The sequence below is a fragment of the Mesocricetus auratus genome, unplaced genomic scaffold (genome assembly GCF_017639785.1).
Source record: "Mesocricetus auratus isolate SY011 unplaced genomic scaffold, BCM_Maur_2.0 Super-Scaffold_100008, whole genome shotgun sequence".
In the NCBI taxonomy this organism is placed as follows: Eukaryota; Metazoa; Chordata; class Mammalia; order Rodentia; family Cricetidae; genus Mesocricetus; species Mesocricetus auratus.
This window is the reverse complement of record NW_024429192.1, coordinates 40,599,178-40,625,852: the sequence shown is the minus strand read 5'-3', so window position 1 is coordinate 40,625,852 and position 26,675 is coordinate 40,599,178. Positions and strand designations below refer to the sequence as shown.

General features: G+C 38.8%; 1 protein-coding gene across 7 annotated transcripts in view; it reads left to right on the top strand.

The window, feature by feature from the left end:
• The window catches only part of Cblb (Cbl proto-oncogene B), a 178,716-nt gene that overhangs the window by 13,232 nt on the left and 138,809 nt on the right, over positions 1–26,675 (top strand). For all 7 annotated transcript variants that reach the window (XM_040750712.1, XM_040750711.1, XM_040750710.1 and 4 more), the window contains exon 3: positions 1,916–2,166. In XM_040750712.1, the coding sequence (XP_040606646.1) occupies positions 1,916–2,166 (251 nt within the window). The remainder of the gene's footprint in view (positions 1–1,915; positions 2,167–26,675) is intronic.

The window sequence follows — 26,675 nt, the reverse complement described above, 5'->3', positions numbered from 1 at the left end:
TGTCACAGCATTTTTGTGTGTGTTCAGAAGCAGGTATGTTTTGTGAGACCTGAAACCATTGTCATTTGGAGGGTCCCTACTACATTGCTGTATAAGCTTAATCAGGAAGGAGAATTTTCCTTAGAGTAAAAGAAGAAGAGCAAATTAAAAAGTGAAAGGACTGCACATGTTGATGAACATATCTGCACTACTGTCTCACACACCGTCTCTTGCTCTCAGCCTCTCCTGTTACCTACATGCGCTTCCAGCGTGGCTTCCATGAGGCCACTTGGATCTATTTTAAAGTGAGCCTCCCTACCTCCGTGGCAGGATAGTCAATTCTATGATACTTGTGTGTTCCTGAAGCCATACTTTAAAAAAAGCATATTCCGTTCTTGAAAAATTATGTGTCTTTAAGGTTCTGGCACAATGTTTTGATAGACCTGTGAAGAGAAAGAGGCAGTGTATCCAGTGAATGAACAGGTCCGCTTTGTTTTGCAGTAAGCGTGTCTGCAATGCTTTATTGTAGCCTTTTCAGTGTGCAAAGGTGGCAGTGTAACTGTGGTCCCTGCACTTTATGTTAGATTTCTACCCTCGCTCATCTTCCTTCACTTCTCGTTGTGACCCTTGACCTACCTCCCCCTCTTCTCCCCGTCCTTCATAGCTATTATTCAACTTGTTTCTACTCATTTCACTTCTTCAGTTTTAGATTCTGTATATAAATGAGATCACACAGTATTTTTCTCTGTCTGGTTTATTTCAGACTGCCAACCATAATTTTACTATTTATGGAAGTGACTGTACGCTTTGCATATAAACCCTCTAAACCCATACTAAATGTCTTACCAACTCAGTGTCCATCAGCCAGGTTCCAGAAATGTTCTTTGGCCACACCAATGCCACCCAAATGTGATTCAGTATGATGAAAAGGAAGATGACAGGATTGTTCATTTATTGCTTTTAAAATACCTCGTTTCAAAATCTTTTATAAAAACAAAGTGTGCATAAAAACTAGAAGAAGAACACACATGAGGGACTCAGGGTGTGCCGTGATACACTGACAACAGATCCTCCTGAGGTGGACATTCGAATGTCATGAGTACTGCTTAGTAAAGCATCATGCAATTCCCAGAGATCTTCTTAAAATAAATGAATTAATGGGTTCCCCATACCCTAGTCATAGGGACAGAATGAAGTGGTCTTTTTTTTTTAATGGCTAAGTCATATTAACATGTGAAAGCAAATGCAGTGTAGATTTGAATGACCACTTCTTTTTTTCTGGTAGAAAGTATTTTCAGTTCTGCAGCAGCACTTACTCTTGAATGCTCCAGTGACTGGGTGGCACCTGGTGCAATGACTGAACGATAGACGTCACATGTTTATAGTCCTGGTAGACACTGAGGGGGAAAGACTTGTTTAGACACAACACCTGTTTAACTGCTTAATAGCTTGGTTGTTAAAGCTACATATCTGTTCAAAATTCTCCAGGTTCAGAAACAATGCATCAAAATATTAATTAAAGTCTGCGAAATAGCTTGAACCAGGAATTTAATTGAGAAAAATAGCATATTAAAATTAGCTATTCATCTTTGCCTGCTTTCATTAAAAAGGAGAATATTGACATTATAAGGCGATCTTTGAGCAGGATACTAGAGCTCTGTTAAATTCTATCCATGACGACATTGTAGAAAAGATAATCAAAACGTCCAGAGTTGACATGAGGATGTGATGATAAAGGAGAGCTGTGTGACATAAGAGAATAGACTTTGATTGTTGTTAGAGAAAAATATTTGTTGGTGCTTTGTAAACTGATTCAGTAATTCAGAGCACAGATTACACTGTAGAAAAGAAAGGGGACATAGTTCTATTTATTTATCATTTTTCAAGAGAGAAAATATTACAGTTCTCATAAAATATTTTATTTCTTTGTTTTTAGGTAAGACTGTGCCAAAACCCCAAACTTCAGTTGAAAAATAGCCCACCGTATATACTTGATATTTTACCTGATACGTATCAACACTTGCGACTTATATTGAGTAAATATGATGACAACCAGAAGCTTGTTCAACTGAGCGAGAACGAGTATTTTAAAATCTACATTGATAGTCTAATGAAGAAGTCAAAGCGAGCCATCCGGCTCTTTAAAGAAGGCAAGGAGAGAATGTACGAAGAACAGTCGCAGGACAGGTGAGCACACTTCAGACGTCTCTTGTTCTTTATGTTGCTTTTTATCTCAAGAGTGAGCAGAAATGTCATGCCTATGTTTGGGGGTCTATGTCATTTCCTCGTGTGTTTACTTTTCACATTATGTAAGTTTAGGTGGAAAGCGGAACCTGAGTCAGTGTTCTTGATTTTCTATAGACTACTGTTGATAGAGTAGTGTGAGTTTCACAGGAAGACCACTCACATTGGTTCATTGTCCTTCCTCCCAGACAAGTAGTCTTCTCTAGTTTATATCTTTTGTATGGATTTTCCTCAAGACATATGAACAAGCCCCTCTTCTACCCAGATAGGCCACTGGCAGAACAAGGCAACAATTCCACCTAAGTCCAGCTTGGTAAACCACTGTGATTACTGGTGTTATGTGTAGAGGTTGGGTGATAGCAATCATAAGAGCATCACTGCGAAGTCCCACCCCAGTGTGGGTGATGGCTCTGAAGCTGTTTTACTACCATCCCATCTTCAGCTAACCTTCTTCTTCCTATTACCCCACTCCTTGACCCCCGCCCCCATGCCAAGGGAGAATGACTCAGTTGTTAAGGCTAAAGATTACAACCAAAATGAAAAAATGCTCTATGTTCAAGCTCAGGCTAGTCACTGTGCGGTATGTAACTTTTCAGACTGGACTCCTAATGTCTTTTTATAGCTCCATAGCTCACTGTTTCATTTCATAGAATAAGCCGTTGTATGCTTATATCACACTTTGTTTTTATACCCACTGTCATGTTGAAGGGTACCTTGATTGCCTAAACTTGTGCAACTCTGTTGAAACTGCTTCAGGACATTCAATTCATCTGGGAAAATAGGAGCATGTTTGTAAGATTACATGACTTGCCTATGTTTAACTTTGTATATTCTAAAGTTTTATAGTTACTGTATTATTTTTCATTCTAACCAGTAATGAGAGAGATTTCCTTGATGTTTATCTACATGAGCATCGGATATGGGGGATACTGTACTTTCGATCCATTTCCAATCTGTTGGTGCAGTGGCTTTGAGTAGATGTTGCTTCAGTCTCCATATGTTGACCATTAAATGAGAAACTGGCTAGGGAAAGGCTGATAGGATATTAGTTCGGTCCTCACTTTGTGACTATGTTCTGTCTATGCTCTCTGTGTGCCTCTGCCCCTGCCCCCCCCCCCCACTTCTCTACCTGTTTCAAAGACAAGATCTCATGTATCCTGGGATGGCCTCAAACTTTCTTTTTTTAATTTTAGTTTTCCATTTTTATTTTTGTGTTCATTGATGTTTTGCCTGCCTGTCTGTATGAAGGTGTCCAATACCCTGGAACTAGAGTTACAGATAGTTGTGTACTGCCATATGTGTGCTGGGAATTAAACCTGGGTTTCCTGGAAAAGTAGTCAGTGCTCTTAATTGCAGAGCTATCTCTCCTGCCCCAGCCTCAAACTTTCTATTCATTCATTCATTCATGCCTTGCCTTGAACTATTGATCCCCTGCCTCCACATTCTTATGCTACCAGGATAATCATTTTGACTTTCCCAGTCCTTGTGAGATCTACTGATGAGTCCAGACACACAGAGTGTAGTGTAGAAGACAGAGTCTATTTACAGAGAAAAGTAGGACACTCTCAACGGATGAGTTGGGCCAGTAGTCAAAGTGATCATTATGCCAGCTTATATTCTTAGGTAGACTTTATATTAGTTCTCAAAGTTTCTAGAGCTGATGGTTTTTCTGAGGGGAGTTTGACAGATTATTGACAGGCCCAGTTAAGGGGTGGGGGGGGCAATACCATGTCCTTTCTTTACCAGAAGTTTTCCTAACTAGACAGCAGTCATAAGGTCATAAGGTTTTGGTGACTGTTTAGATCGTCTTGTCTCCACTTATGTCTAGACATGGGAATCAGATCACATTTTTTTCTGACCAGTTAAGTCCTCCAATTGCAGTTTCTGGTATTCAAGCTTCTGATTCTGAGATAGGAGTCTCAGTAACCTTCAGACCTGCCAGTAGCTAAGTATTTACTTAAAACAGGACACTGGGTGCCTATGGCAGGATCTTTTGCGCGCATGCGTGCGTGCGTGCGTGCGTGCGTGTGTGTGTGTGTGTGTGTGTGTGTGTGTGTGTGTGTGTGTGTGTGTTCTGAGACAAGTTTTCTTTATAAAACAATTCTGACTGTCCTGGAAGTCCCTCTGTAGGCCAGGCTGGCCTCAAACTCACAGAGATCTGCCTGCCTCTGCCTTCCCAGTGCTGAGATTAAATGTGTACCACCGCCCAGTATAGCCAGGATGCTTTATGAGTGCATTGATGTTTGTTGTCTGGCTCTTTAAGTTTCCCATTTCAAGATATCTTAAGCTAGATAAGGGAACTGATAGTCTGTCCCTTTTCTGAGCTACCTTAAGTTTACCCAAAATATTCACTGATAGGAAAAGTATAGTATGAATTAAGATACACAATGTCTTAGCATTGGTTGAATTCATTTACCTCTCTGAATTTGAGTTCCTTGAATTAGGAAAACTTCTAAAAAACATGTAGTGTTCCTTCCTTCCTTCCTTCCTTCCTTCTTTCCTTTCTTTCTTTTTTGGTTTTTCGAGACAGGGTTTCTCTGTATTGTTTTGGAGGCTCTCCTGGAACTCACTCTGTAGGCCAGAATGGCCTTGAACTCACAGAGATCCTCCTGCCTCTGCCTCCCGAGTGCTGGGATTAAAGGCGTGCACCACCAACGCCCAGCTTTTCTTTTCTTTTTTTTTTTTAAGATTTACTTATTATGTATACAGTGTTCTAGCATGTTTACATCAAATCTCATTATAGATGGCTGTGAGCCACCATGTGGTTGCTGGGAATTGAACTCAGGACCTCAGGAAGAGCAAATAGTGCTCTTAACCTCTGAGCCATCTCTCCAGCCCTGCAATGTTTCTTTTATACCAGAAAATGTAACCTCATTTGGTTTGAGATGGTTTAGGGTTATATAATGGAAAATGTAGTTGTCTTGGTATGGAGGCTCTGGAATTGTTTGTGAAAGCTGGCCAGACAAATACACAGAACATGTAAAACCACCAAATTCAAGCATAACAAAGCCCTCTGCCAAAGGTAAAGTGACATTGAAAAACCTCGGCATCAAAGCGCCGGGCACTGAACCGAACCCTCTGCCCAAGAACTGGGGCCAGACCACTGGCTGCAAATGCAAGAGGTGATTTATTGAGTACACAGGTGCCTGCGGATGCTACTGCAACTCGGGTGCAGAGCATACCGAGCTTGTAGGGAGTACACTATTTATGGAGTTTTAATGATTACATAAGTATCAGCATAGCAACAGATATTTCATTGGCTACTGAAGCATGGGCTGAGATCATCTGGGGGGGCAGGGGTAGTTGCCAAGGACTAGGTTTCCTACATGAAAGACCCCGGCATGCTTCAACAATTAGTATCCGGGTCCTATGATTGCTACAGTGATCAGACACAATTGGGGGCCAGGGTAGTTGCCAAGGACTAGGTTTTCTAGTATTGTCATATGAAAGTTCCCAGCACGCTTCAGCAATTATTATCCGGGTCCCATGACTGCTATAGTGATCACAGACATCCTGTTTTGAGGGTGAAACACCTGGTCTGGGTTTCTTTCATTAGGCAACGGCCTGGCCTTGCTTTTCTTTTCCTAGGGGGTCCTAGGTAGGGGTCTTTCAACATCAGTGTTTATTCCAAGTGCTTTCTAACTTATTCACAGCCCTAGTTTACCCAATAGAGTATAACTGATTATGTAACTCTGGGGGTTCTTCACTTAATGTTCTTGGAAGATAGTTTATATATCTTGAGGGCAGTGATTTTCCTGGTTGCCTTTTAGTTTTAAAGCTCAAAACTCTCCACATTCTTCAATGAGACTTTGAATTGCTCCAAGGTTCCAACAATAAGGTAGAGAAAGCCCACAGGGATTGTTATTCTTACAGACTTTAAAAGATGGCCCAAGATCTTGAAATTCAGATGTTGATATAGAAACCTTAATGTTTACATAGTATTTATATGTAAAACAACAACAAAACAAAAAAAGCACACAAACAAAAAACTAAATTGCTTTTTACAGATGCCATTATAATTCATATTCAGATTTAACCTCAGAGTTCTTGGCATGCTAGTTAAGTCACCTTTTAATATCAGGATGCCAACAAAATGTGTGATTCTCAGGTAGCACTTTGAGTAGAAGTAGTGTTTTTGCTGGATATAAGATTGATATGGTAAACTTGTATCCCACTTTTATGTCCTCTAAAGAAACTTGAAGTATTTTCTAACTAAAAAGACATTTTATAATTGACTATATTGACTGTTTTGTATTTGCACCTTTTTTTTAGATGACTATTATTATTTATTTTAGTACTTTGGCCAAATTCCTTGAGACATAGGCATCCAAGTCTTCCATTTCAAGAAGCAAATGATGTATTCATTTAGCTTTAGGAACTCCTATAAGTCTTTGACTTTATCAATCCCCAAGTTCTTTAAACTCACAATATATGTCTAACTTAGAGTACTTTGGGAAATAAAGATTTGGTGTCTAATATAAAATAACATATGACATTATATATAAATCACTGTTTTCAATGAGTTCATGAGTCTATAAATCACTCTGTCTTTCTTAAACACAACCAAATCAAGACTAAATTCATCCATGACTTTACCTATCAAAACCATCACAACTTAGCTGATACAAAATCCTTTAGCAAGAGGCTGGAGAGATGTCTCAGTGGTTAAGAACACTTTTTCTCTTTCAGAGGACTAGAGTTTAGTTCTTATCATCTACAAGGTGACTCACAGCCATTCCTAACTCTAGTTCCAGAGGACCAAATACCATCTTCCAGCCTCTGCAGGCACTGAACACACACATGGTGCACCTTTATACACACAGGTAAAAACTCCTCATATCTATAAAATAAAATAAGTCTAAAAAATGTTCAAGCACATTAGAAAGGGGCATTGCAATTGAATTTTAGCACATCCACAAGTCTTTTGTGTGTGTGTTTCTTTTTTTTTTCCTTTCGGTTAGAAACAAGCTTGTTTCACATGTCAATCCCAGTCCCTTTTTGTCCAAAAAAATGTAAAACACATATAACAGCTTTTTTGTTATTTGTAGTGTCCCATAGATAATGATAGGTCCCATAAGACTGTTTGGTCATGATTAGGCAACTGTGTAAACTGCATTTGTACCTATGGTTTAAGTATCCAAGTAAATTTAATTATTCTGTCTTAAAAGTCAACTGTATGAGGAAATATAGAAGTTTGTATGCATATTCCTTTGTTGGACTTTACTGTCATTTGTGACTTCTCTCTATTGGTCTATAGCCAACTTTTTTAAAAGTACGAATTCTGTGCTAGATAATTGTCAAATGATGATTTATAATCTACTATTAACATAGGTACCAAGGGCGTAGACTTCTGATTTGTGTTTCTCTCCCAGTCATATAATAGTGCACATTCGCTGCTGAGCATCCATGGAGTCTAAATGCAAATTTATTTGAGGTGTATTATTGAACATTTTTAGTAACCTCAAGAGAAACTGGATTTAGGGTTTTCTAATCTGAGGAGTTCAGAATAAATTTATACAAATGTGCTCTTTGAGTCATGTTCTTTATTCTGAGTTTCTAATTCCTTCTAATTTCTAATTCTCCTTTGTTTTAATTTTCTGTTCCAATTCTCCCTTGTTTCTCTGTTCACTTAGCTTAAATACATTTTTTTCCAGGATACTTGAGGCAATAAGAAAAAGAGTTACAAGAGTTATATCTCATTGGTCATAGCACATTCCTTGGGTAAACGATAAGGAACAAAACCATTTACCATGGCAATTCATGGTTTCAAGGTTCTAGGTGTAAGACTGACCAGAGGCCAGGAGCATAGTGCCTGGGTGAGACAAGGTTCAGAGAGATCTGCAAAGTCAGGTCTTATCAGCTAGACTTGGCAAGCAAAGAATTGACCTGATTTTTTAGGTTGCTTCGTGTTAATAGCCTTGGTAGACATATGCAACTCTGACCTGTGTATATCTGTAAAGTTTTTAACTTATGATCCATATACAGGAACATTCAGTCTAGTTTGTACTTGCCCTAAGGTAAAAATGAGCTAATTGTGTATAACTTGTGCTGGAGAGACTTACATTAGTTTGAGAAAGGAAACAAAGCAGGCTTTTAAGTATCTTACAGTCCTCATGGAACAATAGATCTAGTTATGAAGCAAATTCTAGTACATTTTCTTTTTTGTTGTTTGTTTGTTTGTTTGTTTTTGATACAGGGTTTCTCTGTAGCTTTGGAGGCTGTCCTGGAGCTCACTCTGTAGTTGGTCTCAAACTTACAGAGATCCTCCTGCCTCTGCCTCCCGAGTGCTGCTCCCGGCTCTGGTATATTTTCTACATATCAAAATTATACAGCTTAGTGAGAAGCTATCTTCCTAGTCACCCAGAGATATATGTGCCCATAAGATGGAGGTGCAATCATGAGATTACATATACATGTCACATGAGATTATACACTATGGTGCAGGTATTGGGGAGACACCATAGCTGCTTTTGCACATGTGAAATTACAGAGAGGAACAACAGTTTCTTGAGTCTGATGGGATTCTCCTCCACCAGAGGATCGGGTGGGTTGGGATCTAAATATCAGTTGTCATCTGCTGTAACTCCAACAGTCTCCAACAACACATGAAGCCCTGTGGCTTTTTGCTGTGTAGAACCTTACAGAAATGTCTGAGAATGTTCTTATGAAAGTTTGGCTACTGAATATGCTGTTCAGTAGAATGACCACTGATCATGTCAGACATACTGGTTATTGGAAATCATATAAGTCCTCTAAACTGTCTTTTCTTTGGTTCTGCATTGGCTCACTGAGCACAGAAATATTATTTAGTTATAATGAAGAACAGCAACAGAAATAGTCGACAACTTATCCAGTACTGCAAAATTGTGTTGGATGAGTGTGTGTGTGTGTGTGTGTGTGTGTCAAAATGTTTGATGTCCATGTAGCCGATATGTCAATAATGTACTTCTTTCTTGCTTTATTTTAAAATTAAATGTAAATAAAAACAGAAAACTTTGGGTATCGGTTCTGAAATTGGAGCTGTCCCAGTTGCCTGCTAAAGAACAAGTGGCTTGAATTGTTAAAGCAATTTCATGCTAATGTGATATGCGTTCAGTGTAAAATATGTAGACCAAATAAATGTAAAATAAGCAAACAGCTTTCATTGTATTTCTTGCTTACTATTATAGATGAAGTTAGTTAGAAATTAGAGCTAGGTAAATATATTTGGTATCAAAATAGACATTTAAGGCACAGTGAAAACCCGTTGCCTTACAAATTGGCAGAGTAATGGTTTCTGACAGTGGAGAGGCACGAGCAGGCTTGGGGGACAATGGGAGTCATGGGGCTTGACTAATACAGTCACACACTTTTGTGTCACTTTTCCCGTGTGCCATTTACTTATGTATTAGAGAAAACAATGCGCCTCACCTTGGGTTAAGTTGATGTATCTTCAGCTGGGTGTTGAACTCATTCTGAGCGGTTGTTCCTGGGAAGAATTATGTGATGTGTGACACCCAGATTGCACGTGAGTGTGCATAGTGGGACACATAGAGAAGCCTACTTGGAGGATGGGAAAAGGAGACACTCTCAGGTTGGCATTTGGAGGAAAATGTTGCATAGAACTGAGGGTAATTCCTGCTTTTCTTCTGTGATTTTTTACTGGCAGTTTCTCTAGTTGACTGTTTTCATAGTAAATTTTATCTTTCACAGTAAACATTAATCAGCTTCTGTCCACAGCCTGGTATTGGACAATCACATAGGATGGCCTACGAGCATGTTCTCAGGAACTGCCTCAGTGAGCCCTTCCCTCCCACATGCTTTGCTTCTGAAACAAAACCCAAAGTTAACCGAGGTAAAGAAACATAGCTCTGCATTTGAAAGTCTGTCTGTGGAGAAAATAGCAGCTGTAAAAGGCACACAGAGACAATGTAGATGGTGTCTTATTAATGTCATTTTAAAGCCCCTCATTCATTTCTTTGTGCACCAATGTTGTAGAAGGCAAATCAGCTTTCGGTGAAAATGGAGCAAGTGCTTGTATAGGAGAGATCAGTATTATCATGTTGCACATAATAATGTGCGTGTTTGTTAAGGTTTAATGGGAGTGTATTTCAGCACAGAGAATGTAATCCTTTCAGAGGCTAGCCTTGATTGGAAACTGCAGCAACATCAGGCAGATTTTTGTTGTTCACTGAGGGCAAAGGAAAAGGCTTTGTTAATGAATACCCTTCCCCTCATGGGCCTGTTATGACTGCCCTATACCCAGGCTGTGATAGCTGAGATAGTTAGTTATCCAGAAAATTTTGGAACTGCTATTTGAAGAGACATCGTTAAGTTAAAAGTTGAATTAAAAAAAAAAACAGAAAAAAAAACCAAAACAAAACAGCCCTTCCAACCCTCCAATCATGATGTGTATTATGTTTAAATGTTGGTCAGGCATGGTGACCCAAATTCTACTACTGCACCGGCTGAGGCAGGAGGATCAATTGTACTGGTATCAAATGCCTTCCTTTCTGTTAAATATTTAACAGAACCGCATGAAAGGGAATGGTTATATTTATTTAAATAAACTCTCTTTTCTACCTCCTAATAGTAAAAATTATAGCCTTTTTGAGTTCATGAGGAAAAGAGATATAAATTGCAAGCAAAAATATAAGTGAAACAAAATAGCCTACAAATTTATTTTTGAACATCAATATTTTAATACATTTATTATTTAAATTTTGTATATATTTTGTCTGCATCCTAGGCATTTTGTCTTTTAAAATGCAACACTAGATAATTAAAACATTAATATTCTATATGGAATATGTCTGCCTACTAGATAATAGAGTTTTATTCTTTAAGAAACTTAAGCATATTTCTAGAGTTGATTAACTGTAAATGAGTAAAGTAAAGTTTTATTTGTTCCCAATAAGAATATTTCATGCATTTGAGAAGTTATGAATAGACTTCTTTAGAGAAGTCTTAGGCCTTGAAAATGAAGGGAATCGTTTCTTTAACACATCATTAACATAGGGGTCACCAGAAAGTTATTTGGACAAATGCTTTTGGAGTTAAACAATGAGAGACTGTTAGAGTGGACAGGAGAGCCTGCAGACCCTCAACTGATACAGATTTTATGGCCCTGTGTGTTTGGCCCCTGTTTGTTTACTAGATGCAAAGTACATTTTTAGTTGATAGTTGATTTGTGCTCAAATGAAAAAGGAAACTGTCCAGTTTGTAGCAAGTTATTTCATTTGTACCCCTTTTTCAACAGATAAAGGAACAGAAAATTATTCAGCTGTTATTTTGAAAGAATTCTCCTTAAAATTTTTAATAAAATATTTGCATGTAATCCATGTATCTGTTGCTTATTCGGTTTATTTTATTTCACCACTAAACTAATAGCATTCAGCGTTTAATTCCTGGTTCCTTACCGTTGTTTTGCAACTTATTTTCATATCTTCCAAGTCAGATTATATTTTACACACATCTGGATTTTTTAAATCGGGGCATTGACCCTGCAGATTCCAGTTTATTAAATGTTTATAAATTCCCTAGATATCCATTAAGCAGTAAGACAATAAACAAACAAGACTCCACTGAACTTGGCTTCATGGTTGATTACCTTTTATGTTTTTCAGTCTTAAGGCAGCTTATTAAAATTGATGTTTTCCTGCTGGTAAATATCTGGTGACGTTCAGATTTGATAATTAAAATCTAGAAGCACTTAGGAAAGAATGCTTGTTTTTGGTTTCATAATAACAACACTCCCACAAAGAAGGTTGATGAATGATGTCTTTCAAGTGGCAGATTTGTTATTTAGTTAGAGGAAGCTCCTTTGGCAGTTTCTTACAAAGCTAATTTAAGTCTGTTTAGAAAGCAGACAAGCTCACGGTGATAATACTATAGCCCCTAGACGACTCTAGCTTTTCAGTGATTTAACAATGAAGTATAGTTTCCAGGAATCCAAAGGGATTAACATTCTGCACTAATTGGGGACAGTGTAGCTTGAATACATCTCAGAGCTATCTGCTGTGCAGTAAAACTCCTTTAGTTTTCTGAATCAACTTTCAAGATTTTTTAGTCCACCTAATATCATTGTTTGGGATTGAGTTCTTGTTTGTGTATACATACATACATACATACATACGTATATTACTAGTTTATGGCTGTTCTCATTTCGGCAAGGTACACAGAGGAGGTCATTACCAAAAGGACTCTTTGTTAAAGATTAAAAAGTAAGAGCAGAAGCTCATCCTGTTGGGCAGAACAGTGAGGACCAGATTAAATTGAATGATGTTCAGATGTCTTACTGACCTGTGTTGTCCACAATACCTGATCCCGGTTCTGCTACAGCACTTACACAAGCAGCCACACATATGCAGTGCCATTCATTTCTCCCAACTGCCAAACCAAAGCGCAACTACCTGGATGGCTCAAGCAAGAGATTCTGCTTCTCTTCCACTTCCGGAGGCTGAAACTGAAAGCAAAGCATCTGCAGGGGCTTGCTCTGGGCACCACTACAGGGAGGGCATGACCTCTTGTACATTCTGGTGGCCCTGGTCTTCCTGGGCATGTGGAAGCAGTACTCCAGTCCCAGTCTCCATCATCTGTCATGTACGGTGTCTCCTTCATCTTTCTTCCTCTCTCTCTTCCCCCTTCCCCTTCACCATCCCTTAACTTATTCTCCATCCAAACCTTTTCCTCAAAAGGTCACCAGTCAATGTGTGTTTGAGAGCCACCCTAATAACCCACCTTAAATTTGCTACATCCACAAAGACACTATTTCCAAGTACAGTCATAGAGCCTAGAATGCCCCTCATCTCCTTAGAGGATACGGTTCAACTCTTTAATAGTCCCCAGATATGGAAGTGTAAATTTGTACTACACAGGGGAAGAAACCTAAAACTCTTAATTAGAGTGTCATTAAAGTGTGAAATACTTTGCTTCATATGATATGTCAGACATAGTGACTTGAAATTCTTTTTGGAAAGGCTTGTAAGGCTAGGTGAATTTTGTAGTTTTTAGAATCAGGCTTATGTTAGGATGAATGTTGAATTGATTGTTTACCATGCATATGTTGAAAAATGTGATGAAATCAATGCTGATCGATAATAAAGTTTCATATATTGACACATACATTAGTTTTAATGTTTAAATGTCACCTCTACTTTTAAAGAGTTTTAGAAATATCTGCATGTATAATTAAAAGTTATAATATTAACAGCTGTGATTATTCTTGATTAAGAATCCCTGTTTGTTTTTTTCATCTCTTGATAAATGCTAGAGAGCTAATTAAAATAAGCAACTATGACTTATATCATTAAATCTGTGTGCAAAGTTATTTGCTTTTCTAATAAAAGAAATAGGAAGCATTTTTCAGGTAGATGGCAGACACATCCATTTCCTCTCTTTAATATTAAAACACAAAGCGTTATACTGTGTACAATCTCAAGTCTTGTTATAGGTAATCGGTTTAGAGATGTTAAGTGAGAGTAAACAACTGTTTCTATAAGTGGCTTGAGTCAGGGCTGCAGAAATGGTTGAGCCACATAGTAAGTATGTTAGACCTTGTTTTGGGGAACCAGTCAGCTTTGCCTTTGGTCTAGGAAGGAAATGTGTGTAAATTAATTGGCCTGACTATGGTCTACTAAATCCTTATTTACAAAGAAAACGTGCCAGGCTGAGTTTTGCCCGCGGGTTGTAGTTGGCCAGCTGCTGGTATGCTGAGCTGGGTTTTGGACATGAAGCTATTAAAAGCTGTTTTATCAACAGAGACTGAGAGTGTGTCACCACAGTTAGAAAAATGAATGGCGACTAGTAATACCTAATTGACAGTTGTTTATGTAATTGAAGTCTATGCTTGCTGTCTGGCTCTGTAATTCCCTTCCTTGAAGGCTGAGTTTTGCCTTTCTCTTCCCCTCCTGACTAAAGAATTCTTGATTTGACTGCACCCCCCCCCAGGCCACAGATTAGAGGAAGGGGGAGGACACCCCAAGAGCAGCACAAATATGAAAAGCGTATTCTACTGCAAAATTAAATTTCCACCTCCACAGTAGGGGAAGACAGCAAGCAGGGATTGAGAAGGTGTGGTGCTATCTGACATTGTCTGTCACAACACATAAACAGATATGTACACACTAGAGGGTTATTTCCAGGTGAAGTTTTAGGGTTTCAGACTGTAAAAATATACTGCCAAGGACCCCAGAGTTTACGTTTACTTGTGACATTTTCATGTACAAGCAAAAGGTAGGGAAATCCTAGGTCAGGAAATTAGGACTCTCTGTTAGTTGCCGTACTAAGCATGTGCCAGTTGTTCTGAGTCTCTGCCCCAGCTCCTTTAGCACAGTGTGAAGCACAGGTGACAGCACCCTGACCTGGTCCATGGAGGATCTTCAATCCAAAGGACAGAGGCTTTGATACTGATGATCTTTGCCCTGGCAAGAGACATTATTGGGCCTTCAGTGAACTGTCCCTTTGCTCCAAGGGGAGAGGTTGTCATCACATCCTAGGCTTTTTGCTGTACACGTGTTCCTGGGAGTACACACTCACGCCTTAGGTAGTAAGCAGCGTTGTAGGGGATTCTCAGGGAATCTCTTGAGATTGCATTTGCAGTGGTTTCTCAGGAACCATAATTGTGTGAAGGTTTTGGTTTTGAGTGCTATGTAAAACAAATACTTTATTAGTGTTTAATATGAAAACTAATGTTTATATTGTGGCACTGTTTGAAATTAATAGATCAAAATTTTGGGGTTTGCCACCCTAACATATAATGACCTCTGTATGGGTGATATCTCTCATCTCATCTCCACCAAATGATGTGATGTTCACAGGAGCAATAGATACTTCTTTTCAGTGGTAAGACCAATGCCAAGGCCTCATATGTCTCAGGCAGGTGCATTACCACTGAACTACCTACACACTATCAGTTACAGCTTTTTTTGTTTTTTATTGACTCTCTAGGTGAAAAATGAGGACAAATTAAAGAAACGAATGTACGAGGAGTGGTTCACCTCAGATTCGTTACCTAGTCTTTAGAAGAAAAGGCAGTTTTATTTTGTTTTAAGCCTGGCATAATACGAGCCTAATAATTGACTTGTGAAGCAAGGAAGATCAATATTGGGTTGGGTGTATTAGGTGTGTTAATAATGATATTTATCTTAGTTATCGGTGCCTTGATAGACCCCTTTTCTGTCTGGAGGGTCAATGTTGGCTGAAGGTCTCACGACTCGACAGGAGTTGTGCATGTATCTTCCTTTTCTGTCTGGAGGGTCAATGTTGGCTGAAGGTCTCACGACTCGACAGGAGTTGTGCATGTATCTTCCTTAGCACTTACTTGCCCGAGTCTGTAACTCGGTGTGAGAAGTTCTAGTGGCGGATGCCTTTTTCAGCCTGTGTTTCAGAAGGGCTTATTGGACTAGCTTGCACATTTCAGGGACGTGAAAATTGTTCTCTCCTCATCTTCCTGAAATTACTATTAACAATGTCTGTCAGCTGCTCAGTCAGTACAGTGTGTTCTTTACAACAAGACTGTTCTAGCCATTAGGCACATCCAAAAATAGTGCTTATTGAAAACTGTTATTTCAGCACATGTTTTGTAAATATGTTTGAGTGATGCGTTACTCGGCACCTCTAAAACTTTATTTTCATTTTTTACTTAGTCTATATAGGCAAGGATTTGTTTCAATTAAAGGAAATAGTGAGATTTGTCTGAGGTAGTTACATTTTCTTTACATTCCTTTGGTCACTTTAATACTCTTCCGATTTCAACTGTATGTGGCACGTCTGTCCTGTACATCATCACCTTGGATCTGAACATGTATACTTACAAAAGTTGTACCTGCTGTTTCTGACATCTGGCCCACCCTTCGAGTTCTCTGTTAGTCAAGTCAACTCATGCACGTTATAACATTTCCAGGGACCTTTGACTTGAAGTGGCTCCAATAAGAATAGGATCCTGCATGTGTCCAGAGCTCTTTGCAGGTTACTAAGCCCCTGTTTTTGTCACTGAAGGCACAGGGGCCCTTAGAAGCCAGCTTTTCCGCAAATTCATTGGGAAAGTCTTGTTGCAGAAGACGGATGTAGACCGCCCCCTCTCTTCCCCCCTCCACAGTTTCACTTTTGTGTGTTTGCCTTCCTTTTACTCTGTCCTCTTCCTTCCTTTCTTCTCCTCTCTGGGGTTGTCATTCCCAGCTACTCACCCCACTTCATGCTCGCCTCTGTTGGTTATATGTTTTTTAATCACTCTGAGCAGAATTCCTTTTGTTCCTCTGGCCATATAGCCCTTATCAAGGACTATCATGTGGCAATTAGCTCTTTATCATCAAATGTAGCTGGTGGCATTTTAAATGTTCATAAAGGTTTAATTTTATTAATTTCTTTGGATCAAAGAGAATATTGATTTATTAAAGGGAAATGAGAAGGAACTCCCAAGAGTGGAAGTTCTAAGGGAGGAAATACCCTTCTTACAATTTTGAAGGCAAAAATCACTTCTGTATATTTTCACATAGTATTCCAAATAGTGTTCAAAGAGTAGTATTCAAAGCAGATACATATAATATAGTGTTCAAAGAGTAGTATTCAAAGCAGATACATATAATAGTTGCTATTTCTCCCAATTTTCACACTATTATTAGGAAATCCTGATTTATTTCCGATTAAGAACTTCTATTGCCTGGAAGGCGGGAAAGGGTACAATTTCACATTGGAAACTTAACTGGTGAAAAGTCTGCAGCTGTAACCAAAATATCACCTTCTTGAGAACTTGCAACATGTGCCAGTTATTTTAAAGGAAAGCATGTACAAATGTAGATTAATGCCATTGCTGCTGGTTTCACAGTAGTTATATTTTAGTACAGCTTCCTAGCTGTGTATATCTTTGTAAGGTAGGATTCAGGGAGAAGTTAGTGACATTCCTGTGGCTCGGAAGTGCTTTCTGGATGAAGTGTCCTTGTGACTCCCCATTGCACGGCTAGCATCCATTAGCATCTTTGCCTTGGCCTGCTCCCGCATTCTGCATTGTGAGCTTATTCGCAGCTCTCCTGTTTACTAGTGAGTCATCTGTCTGAACACTAGTGAGTAGTTTTCACTTCCTTTAATCTTATGTTAACATTTGGTTAAAGACTTTTGTTTCTGTTCAGTGCTATATTCATAACTCCAAACAGACCAGTTTTCAGCAACTAGGGAATCCTCCCAAAACGTGTGCTTTCAACATGAATAGTATGGTTTTGTTTGGTCTGTATTATTAACAAAACTACATGATCATACTCATAACTTGCTGTGGCAGGAGGTGGTTGACTTCCCCTACCCCAACTCCCCCAAATAATCTCAGGTATCTTGTTCTGGAATCTGTCTTGCATTACTGTTGATAGAATTTTATGATGTGTAGGATTTTCAGTGTACAAAATTACATTAAATTTCAACTAAGGTTCTCTTGTACTTACTTAGCTCCCATCTCCCTCATTTTCAAAGGCATGCTCGAAGGCTCTGATATTCTTGCTAAATATACTGATCCTTTCTTTTTCAGAAGCAGAGCCGCTGAGGCACATGTGAGATGTTCTAAACGTGTAAAAGGCTCTTTAAAGAAAAAAAACTGCTGTTTTCTTTCTCCAGTGGGGCAGACTTGTAACACTTGAAAGGCAAACAGAGGCCTTTGTGTTCTCTGTGTGTTATTGTTGCACCCCCTCACATAGCTGTTCGCATTTGTCAGCAGTTTGTTTTGACTCATAATACCAAGGAGGGGGTGGCTTCATGTGTTTTTGTCAGTTAAGCAGTGTAGGATGTCAGTTATCTCAACTTTACCATTATTCTTGGCCACGAGCCTTCCCTGTAAAGAAATAGTCAACATTTGTCCCTGTTTCTCAGGCCAGTGTTGGGTTTTGAAACTTGCCCTTAAAAGAAATGTCAGAATGTTTTTCTCATCTTGCAACCCTGGAGGTCAGAGCCTCTCTTGTTTCATTATTGTCTCTATGATGAGTTTGTGGTGTTTCCCCAGACTGGTTTCAGCATCAATGTGAACTACCCTCCCTCATTTCATGTTGCAGGCTTTTGTAGTTTGAGCTACTTTTGTATATTTCGACGAGGTTGGGAACACTCCCGAATCAACATCTCGTTTCAAAGGCAGTAGTTGCAATCACAGATGGCTGCCCTACATTACTTTGTGAAAGGACATCTGTGATTGCTGTGCTTGACAGAGAGGCAGGGTCCTTGGGCTTAACTGAAAAGCCATTCTTCAAGAGAAAGTGTCTCAGGCAGTGTCTCCTGTCTTCCTTTGAGCCCTGGGTCTCAACCTGTGGGTCATGACCCCTAAAGACCAGGAAAACACATACTAACATTATGAGTCATAACAGTAGCAAAATTAGTTATGAAGTAGCAACAGAGATAATTTGTTAGTTGAGGAACTGTCTTAAAGGCTTGTAGCATTAGGAAGGTTAGAAACCACTGCCTTAGAGAAATGCTATCCAAGACCACCAAGCTCAGGAAGTAGTAGGAACTTTTCTAGGTGAAACACGAAAGGCATGGGGTGTTGATCTCTGGCCACTAAGGTTCCCATTGGGTTTAAGTTGGTGTAGATGTCTGTTGTCACAGGTGACTGTCCACCATGTAATGTTTCTTTATCTGCCTCCTCTACTGTGTGTATGGCTTCATCCTAGCAGTAAGTGTGCATGCATTTATTGTAGACGGTCACTTATGGGGGCTTAAAATAGCCAGAAGGCTTAAATAACAAGAATTTTTATTTAGTGTTTCAGAAGTTAGATTCAAAAGACAGATGGCAAGTTAACAGGGTGAGACTTAGTTTGCTATGCTGCTCTCAAATTTTGACTTTTAACTAGATGCTATTTCAGGAAGTTCCCAATTCACTGCAGGCCATTGAAGCATGGGCAGAAGTGGGGGATACACCCATTTAAGTGGGGGATGCACCCCATTTTCATATATCACCCAGCTGCTTCTCTAGTTGATTTGGAGCCCATGGGTTATTTTTTAAGAGTGCGGCCATTTTTCTGAGCCCCGATGTGTCTCAGAGTAAAATTTTTCTATTTAATGTAATAGAATTCTACTCTGAATGTTCAGCTGCAGGCTAGAATCCACTGTGGTTGGCTTCAGTGTGTGAAGATTTCTTCTGGTGCCTAGGTCTTTCTCTCTATTCAACTTGCCTTCACTTTTTATGGTGAATGCTTATATTTTCCTACAGGTTCATTGGACACTTCTCAGCAATACACTAAAATTATGCAAGTTATGTTGCATTCAAACTGATGCCAAAAGGATTTCTGTTAGATTTTTCACAAGAAGAAGGTAGTGATCAGAAGTAGTGATGGTTTAGGAAAACAAAATGTAATAAAACCTTTTTTTTTTATTCTTCGTAAAATTGTGCATACCCTATACCAGTGGAAATCATTATGAAGACTTTGGAAATACAGTTGCTTCTTACCTTTAAAAACTACAGTCTTGAAATGTGTGGGCCTTGTAGAGCTTGAGTTTAACAAGAGGTTTGTGAACTGGGCACTGGTCTTCAGTTGTAGCATGTGTGTTACTTAGATTGAACACCTTGCCAACTCTGCAATAACACATGTCCCATGGCCAACAGGAGCTTCTGAGGAAAGGGCCTTAGATATTGATTCTCTTTTCTGCTTCAAGATATTAGCATTTCTAAAAAATCTTGTCTTGTGCAATGCTAGTAGTACAAGTAAACTTGAAAATTGTCTTTCTTTAGTTGGAATAATCTCAGAGAGAACAACATCACAATAAAAAATGACTAGTATACATATGCATGCTTAAACATTAATAGGTATTTTGTTTTTAATTTGAATTTGTACTCATTTAGTTCATTTTTTGTGAAGAATTTCCATCATACAATATGCTGCCAGCATTCATATGTATTTCCTGGATAGTTCCAAGCATACATTGCTTTACAAAGGGTATAAATTCTGAGGATGCTGCCATTTGGTAGTTTTGGTATTTTAAGAGCATCAGAGTGTAACTGCACAAACCCAGGTATGGAAATCTGTTACTTCTTTAGCCAGATGTAGTGAAGACATAAACAAAAGATGATGTTTTGGTAGTATATGGTAGCATATTGTTTTCCAGTAAACTTTTTTATACACACTCACACACATATACATATGTACATGCATACATATATATAGAGGGCTTTTTTTTTAGTAAGTAGAGAGGACTTCATTATCAAATCATGGTGAAAATACAGTACATGTGTAACCCAGCAACAGTCATTTATCAGCAGTGCACTATATGCAATTATTTGCACTAAGCTTTTATATGCCTGGAAACACAGTAAGTCATTTCCTCCTTCCTTCTTTCCTTCCTTCCTTCCTTCCTTCCTTCCTTCCTTCCTTCCTTCCTTCCTCCCTTCCTTCCTTCCTTCTTCCTTTCTCTCTCCCTCCCCTCCCTTCCTCTGTCTCTCCTTCCTTTCTCCTTCCCAGTGGTATCACATTGACTGCATGAATAACTCATCACTCTGACATCACTACACGATAATAGGAGTTCTTTTTAGCTCCTTCATTATCTTGTTGGAAACACATCATTTATGTGGCCTGGGACTGACCTTGCTTTCTTTATGTAGTTTGCCTGTTACAGGTATTTTCCATTGTAGGTAAAAGCTCCATGCAGTATGCATTTTCAGAGTTTCAGGATATGATCATCTTCATGTGGTACATATCTATATAATATCAGGCTCCCAAAAACTGAAATAGAAGAGTTGCAAGTTCAAGACCTGGGTTACCCATGTCACCCCAGAAAGAAAGAAAAAAAGAAAGAAAGAAAGAAAGAAAGAGAAAGAAAGCATACATCAAAAATCAAGTATTTCTTCTCCAAATGAGTTTTCCAATGGAGATAAGTGTGGAATATTTAGGGTTGGTCTTCCATGTGTCATCTGCTGTAACCATTGTTTAACCTGTTTCTTAATTCATGAACTCATTTTTATATATGATGAACTTTTTAAAATTTTATATTCAACTTCCTGCTGTGTTTTAATTTTAAGTTGATAGCATTATGTATCTGTTGTATATATCATGATGCACTGGTATTATCGGTATGCCTTTTGGAATGTCAATATCAAGCTATCCAGTGAGTTAGCATTTCTGCTACTTCTGGTCTATTGTAGTGAGAACAGATAGTGTGTACTGTGACCTCCTAAAGCATGCAGGTCATTTCATTCTTTTTTTTTTTAACCTTGTTTTTTTTCATGCTTCTTATGTTTTGTTTGTTTTATTTAAATTAGAAATAAGCTTGTTTAACATGTCAATCCCAGTTCCCTCTCCCTCCACTTCTCCCCTGCTCCCAACCAGTCCCCTATCCCATTCCCTTTCTGCTTCCCAGAGAGGGTGAGGCCTTCCATGGGGGATATTTAAAGTCTATCATATCATTTGGAGCAGGGCCTAAGCCCTTCTCCATGTGTGTAGGCTGACAGAGTATCCCTCTATGTGGAGTGGGCTCCCAAAGTCCAATCATATAATAGGGATAAATACTGATTCACTACCAGAGGTCCCATAGATTGCCCAGGCCTCCTAACTGACATCCACATTCAGGGGTTCTGGATCAGTCCTATGCTGGTTTTCCAGCTGTCAGTCTGGGGTTCATGAGCAACCCCTTGTTCAGGTCAGTTATTTCTGTGGGTTTCTCCAGCCTGTTTTTGACTCCTTTGCTCCTCCCTCTCTGCAACTGGATTCCAGGAGTTCAGCTTAGTGTTGAGCTATGGATGTCTGCTTCTGCATACAGGTCATCCTAATTGCAGTCACTGTACTGTAGAGCAAATCTCTCCAAACTCTGTATCTGACTGAACCTTAACAGATTCCAAACTGCCATCATCTACCTGTTTCTCATTCTCTTGAGTTTTCACTAATAAAGCTTCTTAGTAGTCTTTTTGGCAACTAAAAAAACAGTTATTAGAAAGGGCCTATATCTGTGCATATTATTTAAATTCTGGAAATTTCAGCTATAAGGTCTGATTATTTAAATGTTATAGAACAAACTTTATGTCAAGTCGACCATCTTCTCCTTTAAATATATGGTGCTCCAAGAGTTCAATAAAAGTGACCAAGACCAAGTTATTATTATTGATAAGTTCCTTCAGAGGGAAACATAACTAAATTTTTGAAAATTTCCCAAATAATAAAATGATTTAGATTGCAATGTTAATTTCTAGAAATAAGAATCCTCTTTTCAAATCAAAATTAAATTCAGTTTTACTTTAGTACTACTGAGTCCTGGAAATTAGTCCTTGTACCATCTTATTCAGAAAGTAAAAATGATTGCTAATAGAAAAAGAAAGTATTCTATGGGAATTACCTTAAAAAACCAAGTGTGTGTGTGTGTGTGTGTGTGTGTGTGTGTGTGTGTGTGTGTATGGTTTTAGGAGATACGATTTCTATGTGTAGCCCTGGAACACTCGGATGGCCTTGAACTCAGACACCAGCCTGTCTCTGCCTCTCTAGAGCTGGGATTAATTATACATACCACAGTCTTTTACAGCCACTCACAGCTGTAAACATATTAATTTTTTTGTTTTATGCCAGTTTTTGAAATCTATTATTGGCTCTAATTAATTATGGAAATTAGTAAGCCTGTATTTTTCAGAAGAAGGTAAGTTGTCTACTTTTATTGTTCTGTTTAAAGTGAGATTCTGCAGTTTTTTTTTTTTAGAGTGTTCTCATCCTAGCAAATGAGTTGCAGTTATTTGCCACATACAGAGCTGTACTCATTTCCAATCTTCGAATACATTATAATTGCTGCAGTCAAAGTCATGTGACTAGCAGGCTAGAAAATGTGATGGCTCCCACCTGGAGCAAAACTGAGATGAGAAGTATTGCTTATTTGTGAACGGTTTATCTTTTGTATTTCTCCCTATTTTTCATCCATTCCACATATGACAGTACTTATCAAATTGTCCAACTCATCACTTGTCAATTTCTTCAGACCCCGCTCTGAGCCCTCCAGAGGTGTAGGTCATTTTCTTGAACGCTAGATCCTCCATAGCTGTAGGTTACCGTTCTAAACTCTAGGCCCTCCACAGGTAAAAGTCATGTTCCTGAACTCTAGGTCCTCCACAGTTGCCATTAATCTTCTCGAATTCTAGGCTTTCCACAGTTGGAAGTTCACCTTTCAGGTTTTATATAAGGACCTAAGTATTGAACATCCCTCATGTAGTTAAATGTCATTGCTCCAAAGGGGCTTTCCTCAGTGGATCAGGCTTTATTTCCCACTCATGATTTATTTTCTTGTCATCATTTTACTTCCAGAACATGTTACTAATTGTATTTCTTCTTTTTAAAAATGTATTTATTTTTATCTTATGCACATTGATGTTTTGCCTCTATATATATCTAGTTATGTACTGTTGTGAGCTGCTATGCGGGTGCTGGGAATTGAACCCAGGTCCTCTGGAAGAGCAGCCAGTGCTCTTAACCACTGATCCATCTCTCCAGCCCAGTGTTTCTTCTTTTCACCACTTCTACCCAGATTCTACTCCAGTTCCTGCACATAGTAGGATCTCAGGTATACACATTGAAGGAATGAGAGAGGTCTATTTCATCTCAAGTTACATTCATTAGAAATCTTATAAAACTTGGCGGGCATTATTGAAAGTATATGTGGATTGTACACACATATGTAATATAGCATATGAAACCTTAATCCTGTATTTCAATTTCTGTTAGCTATAATACAGTACTTAAGCATAGGTGACTTATAAAGAAAAGAGGTGTAATTGGCTCTTTTCATTCTAGATGTTGAAAGTTCAAATTTGATGCCTGCATCTGCTTGGCTAAGTCAAAGGCCTCCTTGTATTCCATGTGGAAGCATAGGCGGAAAGGATTGCCACATAATGAGTAAGGAAGCTAGAGAAAACTGAGGAACTGGAACTTAATACACGACAAATAAATTATATAGCAAGTGATGCAATCCACAAACTCACCATCTTAATCCATTCACAGAACAGAGAGCCCTGGTGACCCACAAACACCTCCCGCTAGGCCTCTTCCCTCACCATTGTTACTTTGAAGAATTTAGTCTCAATATGAGTTGTGGTGGAGACAAGCTGTACTCAGACCGTAACAGGAACTGTTGCTGGTTTGTTTTTGCTGTGTTCCACTTTGTTTTCTTCTGTAGGTGGAAAGAGAGATGTAATAGTCTGTATGGTAGAAGACAGTCATTAAATTGACTTGTTGCTTTGGTATTGTGCAGAGGTATTTGTTTTAATCAGCTAGGGATTGAATTTCCATGTGACACTTTCAGAAAGGATGAAAAAGACCATGTAGCCTAATGGATAACTCTGCCCCCCATCCATAATTAGAACCAGTATCTAGGATTCATGTTTGTGGACGAGACTTCAGAATTAATATATTCAAAAGTTACTGAGAAGTATGGCATTGGAACCCAATGTATCCACATGATAGTAAGTTAAATGTCAAAAGCCCTATAGCAAAGGTATATGGGGAAGTCTTGTGGCATGACTTTTAAGTTTCTGAACTCCCTACAAATGCTGAGAATTACATATAGAAATCTTTGGTTTACGACACTTCATGAAATAGGTGACCTGTTAATTCCTTTAGGATTTGATATAATTGCAATCAGTGCTCTGATAGTAGCTTCATGCCAATTTATTGTAACAATTTTATAATAGTTTGCTATTTACAACTCTGTTAATTTCAAACCATATTGAGTGACATTTTGACTTTACACTAATTCTTTTACTCAAGTCTTCTGTATGTTGAATTGTTAGGTATTTCCACACCACAGTATCCCACCTAGTTGCTCTCTTTCTTTGCTTTGCTTAAATTTTAAGAATATATAGCACCTTATATCCTTGGCTTTTCTTCAACTTGAACCTGATTCTGATTTATCCTCCCTGAACTGGGCCAAGATAATTTTCACTTTTCTGAGTTTTGAACCTGCTTATTTCTAGAAAGCATCCCTGTGTACTATTTACATTTTTTAGGGGAGGCCCAAAACGAATGTCACAAATCACCTCCTTAGATATCTCTTTGACTATTCAGGTTATCAGTTAGTGTTGGGGGGGGCTTATGATCATTTCTTTCTATTTGAATTATCCATTTGTCAAGGGGTAACTGATGCTCTCAACCACCCCTCTATTTTCATTCCTTACAGAGGTATAGATCCAGTTCATGTCTTTGTTAGCACTCCTCCAGTCCTGACAGCTAATTTAGGAAGCCTCTTGTGAACAGTCAAATCCTAGAACTGATGCTTTATATTCTGTTAGAACGTAAGAGTTGAATGTTTGGAAGTCGAGCTCTGTCTTAGGCCTTCGATAGCCTACTTTGTTGAGGGATGTTCCAGTCATCAGGATTCACAGATTATTAGGTCATGGGACCCACCTGGGAGTCAGGGACGATTTCTCATGAGGAAATACATTTGGTTTAATGTTCATGTTACTGTTGGGGCAGGTTTGGAGTCAGGTAGGAAAGGTTACCATGGAGATATGTAAAGAAGTGGAGGAACACACCTGACTTGGGCTCATGTAACAGCATGTTTTATGAAGATTCTGTGTGTTGATTGTTTCAACAGTGTAGGGAATAGGAGATGTGGGATTTGTTCAGATTTTTCTTTTCCCTTCCTTCAGCCTTGAGCATGTAAGTGACAGAGGTTTTCATTCTGTCTCTGGGATTGCATTTTATCAGTTCTACTCATCTTGAAGTTGGGTTCTACTGGCTTTCATTTTTGTGTTTCACATGTTTAGCCTCGTAGTTTATGAATGGACTTCGGCTCAAAGTTTGACTTTCAGATTTTGTGAAGTTCCTTTGTTGTGCCACATACTAGCTTTTTATTATTGCAATGGAGTATCTGTGGTAAAAACTTCATTAAGAGAAAAGGTTGACTTAGCTCCCACTTTTAGGAGTTCATGGGCATTAGCCTTGAATTCATACAGTTTTGGTGAAAAGCTTGTGAATGGCAATAGTGGAAATCAAATCTCTGAGTTCCAGTCTTGAGCAGGAACATCAAGAATGGCCATCACCAGGCTTGTTCTCCTTGGAACAGTCCTTTAATGACAACTTAATGGCCCCTTGTAAACTACCTCATGCCCCAGTGGCCTATGTTTCTTCTGCTTCATACCACCTCCCAAGCGTTCAAATTTTTGTCAACACCACCCACCACTTAGCTTTGATGAGATAGAGCTGTAGTGGACTCTCAGTCCACACTGTAACCACAGCATGCCTCAACTGTGTTGGTTGTTGTAGATACTTGGTTTCACATTAAGCCGCAGGAGACTTTAGCTCTCAGCACCACAGGGTTTTATGTCTTATTTGGATGTCTTGCTGTCCCTTTGTCTCTGAAAGTACATGAGCAGATACTGTACCTTTTAAACTTCAAACATAGTATTAGATCTTGTTTCCCTTATTTGTTCATTGGAGACACTTCAGAAACAGGTGGGATGTTTTTCAACTAGTTTTCACCTCTCTTTTGTGATGCCTGGTGAGATGGAAATTGTATCAGTGTTACCAGCACTTCCTGTGACAAAA